The 7,643-nt window shown below is 49.5% G+C and overlaps 1 protein-coding gene across 1 annotated transcript; it reads left to right on the top strand.

Annotated features, from left to right (window-relative positions):
- Positions 1 to 268: 268 nt before the first annotated feature.
- Positions 269 to 7,291, top strand: SCN3B (sodium channel, voltage gated, type III beta subunit). The gene is made up of 6 exons (XM_014939995.1): positions 269 to 624; positions 2,169 to 2,332; positions 3,850 to 4,078; positions 5,095 to 5,233; positions 5,789 to 5,885; positions 6,445 to 7,291. The coding sequence occupies exons 1-5, from the start codon at positions 549 to 551 to the stop codon at positions 5,850 to 5,852; spliced, it is 672 nt and encodes a 223-aa protein (XP_014795481.1). The 5' UTR covers positions 269 to 548; the 3' UTR covers positions 5,853 to 5,885; positions 6,445 to 7,291.
- Positions 7,292 to 7,643: the final 352 nt, after the last annotated feature.

The following is a 7,643-nucleotide window of genomic DNA, read 5'->3' as shown; positions in this document are numbered from 1 at the left end:
GGGGGGGGGGGGGGGGGGGGGGGGGATGGATAGGAGTGTTCCCGGGGGTGCCGAGGAGCCCGGTGGGGCCGGGGGAGGAGGAGGAGGGAGGGAGGCAGGCAGGCTGCCGCGCATGCCTGCGGCGGGCCGTGCCCCCCGCCCGGGCGAGGCTGGGCTCGGCGCAGCCACACACACACACACACACACACACACACACCTCGGGGCCGGGCCGGAGAACAAAGCAAAAAGGGGTGCGGGCGGCGGCGGGGCCGCGCTGAGCAGCGCCGCTCCCCGCAGCCACCTGCTGCTCCGCGCCCCGCAGCGCAGCGGGGCGGAGGCGGCGGCGGCCGCGCCCCGGCGAGAAGCGGAGCTGTCCGGGGCTCGGCCCTGTCCGTGGTGCTGCCCCCGCACACCCTCCCCGCATCCCGCACAGCCTCCCGCATCCCGCACACCCTCCTGCTCGCCCACCGGCGCAGCCCCCGGGCATCCTGTTGCGCCGCGTCCACGGCCCCCGGGAGGGGGGGAGAAGGAGCGTTTTCTTTTGCGAAAGAGCCTCTGCCCAGGTTGAGATGCGCTCGTGGCGCCGAACAATGGCTGCGCTGCCCAGGCTGGTTTGTGCCTCTTCGGTCGCGTTGGTGCTCTGGGGTAGGTGCTTCCATTCCGTCTTGTCTTCGGCCAGGTTCTCCCCCAAAATGTGGTGCTTGCCCCTTGCAGGATGCTTCTTTAAAGAACCGGGTTTCCTAGCAAGGTTCCCTTAACGCTGTCACAGAGACCAGCCTTCTACGTGTTTTGTTTTTTTTTTTCTGTTTACAAGTGGAGAAGGAAATTGCATTCGTGTAGAGTTAGTATGAATGCATTGGAGGTGATATGAGCAGATAAAATACGGTACCGCTAAGTGGACTTAGGGCACAAAGCGTGTGCTTTAATACGCATGCAAGTTCTTTACTGTTTCCCGTTTGCTGTTGTTTTGAAATGTGCAATGTAATTTAGCATTTAGTTGCCTCGGGGAGGATGTGCAAACCGTTACGCGGTGCATGTTAGTGCTCGTTTTCCACGCAGTCTGTATAAACTAGAGTCGTTTTATTGGGATTTTTCTTCTACCACCAAGAAAAGGGTGGTTAGTTTTGCCCATTTCAGCTACATTTGATGTGCATGTTCAGCTACAGCTCTGTGTGTGGGTGCATATCTGCGTCTACGTATCTAATTTAACCGGAGTAAAGCACCATCCAGTAGCTTCTTCTTTATTTCTCCCAGAAAACTGGTGCGGGTAGTACGGGAGAATTGGAATCTGGCTCTTTCCAGGATATGTCCTGGGATAATAGAGCGCTTGAGAGAGTGGGTTAATGGTATCTGAGAGGCTGGGGAGGAGGGAGCAGCCAAGCAAAGTCAGCATCTCCAGTGAGCTAAACTCTAGGCTTTGGAGACAGGTTTGGACAGCCAGAACCCAGTATTGTTTAGCCCAGGGGACAAATGTCAGCAGGGATTTAGTCTGAGATGTGGTGCTGAAGCATTCCTTTTTTCTTTTTTTTTTATTTATCAAGCATTCAGCTTCACAGACGAATGATTTTTGTCTCGTTTGGGAGAGCAGTATTTTACAGCACAGATCTGATTGGAAGCATTTTGAACGGGAACGCGTGTAAAATCAATAACTCCTCCTGCTGCCAAATTTACTGGAGTCCAAGCCCCTTGGTTCCCAGTACTGCTTATGAAACCTAGAAACAGGAAGGGTGGTGAATCCTCCCAGTTTGTTTTGAACATGTTGCCAGATTAAAACATCCAGATCTTTTAACTTAGCACAAAGAGCGAGCTGTTCCTCCACTCTCTCTCCTACCAGCCTGTAATTGCTACTGTAACAGCAGCACTCTCAGCATGCATGGGAGGGAAGGAACAGTGCCTCTAAAGTGGCATTAATTACTATGGGAAAAATTAAAGTTGTGGCAAAGCAGATGCTGGAGAGGTGAGCCTGCATGAAGTGATCACCCTCTGTTAATTATTATGAATTATTTATATCTCAGAAAAGGAAGCTTGGTAAAATTTGACATTTGAGACTTATCTGTTGTCAGAGGGGCTTAGTAATGAATCAAACGGTTTTCCACTGGGGATGATGTGGTCACAAATGCCGAGATGTGGATAACTGATGTCTCTCCGATTCTGTCTTACACTTCTTCTCTGCTGCTCCTTTTCCCTAGCCGGTTTTTGTTCTGCAGTATGTGTGGAAGTTCCATCAGAGACAGAGGCTGTCCAGGGAAAAGACATGAAGCTCCTCTGCATCTCCTGCATGAAGAGGGAAGAGGTCACAGCCACCACGGTGGTAGAATGGTTCTACAGGCCAGAGGGTGGAAAAGATGAACCTGTATGTATGCTTGGTAGCTGAGGCCTTGTTTTCATGGGTCTTATTGTGAAACACAGCCCAGTGAACTCAGGTGGGAGAAGCCAAAAGGTATTTATGAGAGTGTAAGCTTGTCCTGTGACAAGATACCCAAGGAGGACGATATAAAGGAAGGAGAGAGACCTAAATAAGAATAAAAGGCTTTCTGCCACATGGAGGAGAGAGGAGCTTGGAGTTCAGCTCCAAGCTGCAGATCTTCGCAATTTCTGCAGCATTTTCACCTGGAGGTTCTACAGACCAATTTTGGGCAGTTAACTAAAGTGTCTTTTCCTCACTTAGCTGATGTCCACACTTGGGCACAGCATGAACTCATGGCAGGTAAAGTTGGAATCTGTTGTTGAGTTCAAACGTTTAGGGTCGTGCATACGTTAACGTGAATTTCCAGGCCCATTCCTTGAATATTTCAAGTCTAGAATGTAAGGAAATCAAGAAGGGAAACAGAAGTATGGAGTGACGCCTGGTAGCCTTGACCAAGTCTCTCTTCTCACAACACTTCTGAATCCCAAAGCTATTCTTTAGAGGTTAAATTGGGCTCTGGCAAATTGGCAAGACGGTATTTACTTCTTTTTGCCTCAGAGAAATCGGGGGTGTCCTGACTGTGGGAGGATCTCTGTGAGTGCCTGCCAGGAAAAGGTAATATTTGTTTTCAGAGTGAATTAAAAACAGGTATTGTACAGATGAGGGACAACTGGAATTCACAAAAGAATGGTAAAGCAACAAATAAGATTAAAGTTGAGTGCACGTGTTTCTTTCTAGCTATTCTATCTGTGTATGAAGCATTAGATCAGTGGTGGCTTTTCATTACAATTGAGCAGGGGCAGGCAAGATGACAGATTCCCCTCCTGGCTGGGAATTAAGGGGCCACACTAAGGAATGAGATGGGAATTCACTTTCAGTGACCTGGGTGATCAGTTTGCCAGTGGTGACCTAAAGAATGCTGAGGGAAGTGAACTGGGGTGGGCAGTTATATGGTGGGCAGCCAGAAACTTGCAAGAGATGAGGCCTGCAAAAGCCACCCAGTTCTGTTCTTCTGATGTATGGTTTTCACACTGTCATAATTATCCTGCAACACTTCCATTTCAGCTGAATCCCTTGGGGCTTACTGAAAGTGACTGTTTGTCTTTGCTGTATTTATTCTGGTTCCTTCTTAAGATGATCTTACATGCAGTGACCGACAGGCGAGGCACGGAGACTGCAGGATCCTAGTTAATAGTTCCATTGCTGATCTTTTGTGTCATTGTCCACATATGTCTCTGTTTTTTGAACTCTGTGATGGACATAATTCAGTTTTCTGACTTCTGTAAAGCAGTCTGAGATTTTGAGGTAAAGGCTGATAGAATATGAATATCTGCTGTTACTAAGGAAGCCATAGCCAGAACATACACGTGTGTAGCTAGAGGAGGACGCTGTGCATAGGCTGTGGTGTTGCCCGAGATACGAGTCCGTGGTTAATCAGAATATCCCTTCACATTCCCTCACAGATCTACGATTACAGGAACAAGAATTTCCGTGAATTCCCAAGCCGCTTCAGTGGCCGGTTACAGTGGAACGGGAGTAAAGACATGCAGGACGTGTCCATCACTGTGTTAAATGTGACTCTGAATGATTCGGGTGTCTACACCTGTAACATCACCCGGGAGTTTGAGTTCGAGATTCACCGACCTCTCTTCACCAGCTCCAGACGGATCCAGCTCACCGTGGTGGAAGAGGGTATGAAGGACTGGTCAAAAGTGTGTCCTGCCTGAACTCGCTGTGGGTGTTGTCATCCAGGGATAGAGTTTGTCACTGCATTGCAGGAGAGGGGATGCCAGGCTGCCGGATAATGGTGTGTCTTTGCCAGCAACAAACACTGCACAAGGTTCAGGGGGAAAGACCTGCATTTTGTTTGCCAGCTGCAGCTTCTGTTTAGGCTCAGGGTGGTTGAATGTGAATGTGGGAAGGTATCGCAAGCTTGGCGGGCTGGGACAACAGCTGGGAACAGCTGGGCAGGCACAAGAAGCAGGCAGAGGTTTCCCTGCTCAGAGCCCTGGCTTCTCCCCTGGTGGCTCTGGGATGCTACAGCACAGCCTTGGCCAGGGTACCGCAACGGTGGCTTCTCTGCTTGCGCGCCCTCCCTCCTGGAATGACTCCTCCATTCTGATATCCGTCCCTTGCTTCCACCCTCTCCCATTCCCTCCTTTCTCTGCAGCGCTCCCCAGTCTTTCTGTTCCTCCTGGTTTCACTCAGTTCAGTGCTGAAATCCTGGCTCCTTAGAAATCAATGGGAATTCTGTTCTCTTCGGAGAGGGACAAGAGCTTTTAGCCCTCATGTTTTTCTGCTGTGTCTTCCCTTCCCTTCTTCCCCACAAGCATCTCTGTGTTTTGATCCCTTTCAAACCACCGGCGGCACAATAACAGGCAAGTAGCACCAGCGAGTGGGATGCACAAAAGGAAACAAAGTGTGAAGATGAGATAGGCTAACGGTGAGCAATCCCTGCAAACATGTGGGTGGCAGAGAATTGCACGACACACTCCAAGCCCGTGCGTGATTCCACTGGAAACACGCAGTGGGATGGTTACTGGCGTGTCCTTTTGGCAGCTTCATCCTTCTCTTTTGGCCTCCCTCACAGGGTAGTGGCATCTGGGTATCTCTGGCAGGGGGGTTAGGAAGGATGACATGGGGTGGAAGGCATCAGTGGAGCTGTAGCTGCACGTAAATGATCAGAGATTGTTGCATTTTCTTAACAGCTGGAGAAGACTTCACCTCGGTCATCTCTGAAATTATGATGTATATTCTGCTGGTCTTCCTCACCTTGTGGCTACTGATAGAGATGGTCTATTGCTACAGGAAAGTCTCTAAGGCGGAGGAGGCTGCCCAGGAAAATGCGTAAGTGTGAAATCTCTCCCGATGCGAGCTGTTTCTCCCAGGGCTCTTCAGGTGTCTCAGCCCAGATCAGACTGCAAGAAGACTGAGCTTTGCTGTTGCACGTTTCTAGCTGATGTTTGCTATGTCTGGAATCTTTGCAGTGTTTAGGAGTGCCAAAAGAGACAGGGAACTTGTACAATGAGGGACAACGCACCAGGTAGGGAGGGTGGCCGTGGTGTGTGGTATCCCAAAGTGAGCTGCGCGGAGACGCTCTCCTGAAGGGCTTGCTTTCAGACATGTGACTCTCACCTGCAGTTGACACTGCATTTTTTTACTGTCCCATTCCCATCTTTCTGCACACTTGGCTTGGGTGTTTGTACACGGTAGGAAGGCTGTTTGTGTAGGATTTTACAGTAGGGAAGACTCGGTATCTGTTCCTGACTCTGCCAAGGAGAGTTTCCTGCTGTGAACATCTTCTACAGGTGACATTTGTTACCTTAGAGATCCTAAGGGTGAACAGACCTGGACTGTTTTTAGCCCTTGAGGTTAAGCTTTCCTCCTTCCCTCCGACTACAGGACAGACTATCTTGCGATTCCATCGGAAAACAAGGAAAACTGTCCCGTGCCTGTGGAGGAATAGCGGGAAGGAGTCAGTGGAACAAACGGCACCAAAGTAAGTGCTGAGGAAACAGTCAATCACTGCTTGTGTCAACCCTTCAGCCACTGTGGGTTAGGCAAGTGTGGGGCTGGAGAACAGGCGGACGGAAGACTCCTGGCATCCAGCTGTGCTCCATTTGGAGCTTCCTCAGTTCTTAGGAGCAATACAGGTATCTTTAGGTGGTGGGTGTACTCATAGTACTTTAAAACCCTGACCAACACACACATTCACTTTCAGGCCATGCTGTAATTACTCCTTTGCCTGTTCCTGTGGAGTTGGGAATAGTCAGTGTCCCCTGCAGATGGGGAGCTGTGCTCAGGAGGAATGCAAGGGTACTATTTCCAAAGGAAGTTTGGGAATAGTCAGTGTCCCCTGCAGATGGGAAGCTGTGCTCAGGAGGGTACTATTTCCAAAGGAAGCGTCTGCTAGGAAGGACTTTGTGTGCAAAACACCAAAATCTAGATCTTTTAAAGCCGTGTTCGCATCCTGTCCGTTACGATGCTAATTATATCATGATCCTCACTTGAGTAAGGCCGAATGACTGGTGCTCCAAGAGGAATTCTCTCCCTTCCAGGGGCTCTGAAGACAGAAGGACCGTGTCCTGCCAGCCAGGTTTGAGGGGGAGCTCTGCGCCGTCGGGAGGAAATACGGGGAAGTGTAAATTCTCTTCCATTTGCCTTGGACTCTGTACAGGCTTGACTTTGGCCTCATGACTCCATTCTGAGCTGCCGGCCCATTGCTAAAGGACTCTTCTTTTGAAGCATGCTGAGCAAGGGGCTCAGGGGTGTGGGCAGCACGGCTCCTTCCCAAGTTTCAGTCCCATCATCATGTTAATGGCTTTGTAAATGTTAAGTGTCATTTCTTAGCTGCTGTCACCACCACCTTTATTTGCTAAATACGCTAGTTCTCCATTGCAGAGATAAAGGGTATGTATGTCATGTTACTCTGACCTGCAGGACTGGGAGTGAGGTCATTTAGGGTGATGTTTTACCGTTAAGTTACAGCCCGAGCAGGGGAAGAAAAACAGGAAGAAATTAATTAATTAGTTGTTATTTTGGACTTTGGGCTCTGCCATTCACAGGCAGAGTAGGGTGAGGACTATAATTTATCAGAATTGATGAAAATATGTAGTAGGAGGGAGAAGTCCCTGTGCCACATCCAGCCTTGCTTCCGGAGGAGGGAACTGAGACTATAGATCCTGAAGCACTGCTTTGGGGGAGGAGTGTGACGTAAGTATCAGAATCCCCTGTACCCCCCATCCCCTTTCCTTTAGCAAGTGGCAGAATTCTTAGTTCTGTCACTTTCCCTCGTGTAGCAGGTTTGCTCCTCAAGCACCCAGAGACACAGCCATAACTGGTAGGCCGAGGTTTGCAGTTCACCTGTTTCTGGGGGAACCCCCCCCGCCCCCCGTGAAAAAAAAAGACAGCCTGATGCAGGTAGGCGAGTAAATAGGATGTACAGCCCTCACGGGGAAAGGATGGACAGCTTTGTAAAATGGTAGGACTTTGTGTAACTGCGGTATCAGTCTTCTCATGCTATAGCGTAGCACCACCTAGAGGAACAGACAGAAAACACTTGGTTTTTCCTAGTTAATTGTAATTGTTTCTCGTGGTAGTTCATCACTGGTTTGAACAGTCAGCACTCATGGTAAATGATCCCCTGCTGCACAGGAATCCCGCTGTAAGTTCAATGCTTCCTAGGCAGACTTACCTTTTCAATTGTGCTGCATTAAGCAGAGTAAAATTTGTTCTGTGTCCTCAAACACAGATCATT

The sequence above is a fragment of the Calidris pugnax genome, unplaced genomic scaffold, assembly GCF_001431845.1.
Source record: "Calidris pugnax isolate Ruff unplaced genomic scaffold, ASM143184v1 scaffold92, whole genome shotgun sequence".
Lineage (NCBI taxonomy): Eukaryota > Metazoa > Chordata > Aves > Charadriiformes > Scolopacidae > Calidris > Calidris pugnax.
Note: the sequence above shows the minus strand (reverse complement) of the source record. Positions and strands in the feature narration are given on the sequence as shown.

Bases quoted from the DNA above. Each gene is read 5' to 3' on its own strand.
- SCN3B (XM_014939995.1), top strand. From the start codon at position 549: ATGCGCTCGTGGCGCCGAACAATGGCTGCGCTGCCCAGGCTGGTTTGT. The intron at 625-2,168 runs GTAGGTGCTTCC...CCTTTTCCCTAG, and splicing joins GGTCGCGTTGGTGCTCTGGG to CCGGTTTTTGTTCTGCAGTA. The intron at 4,079-5,094 runs GTATGAAGGACT...TTTTCTTAACAG, and splicing joins GCTCACCGTGGTGGAAGAGG to CTGGAGAAGACTTCACCTCG.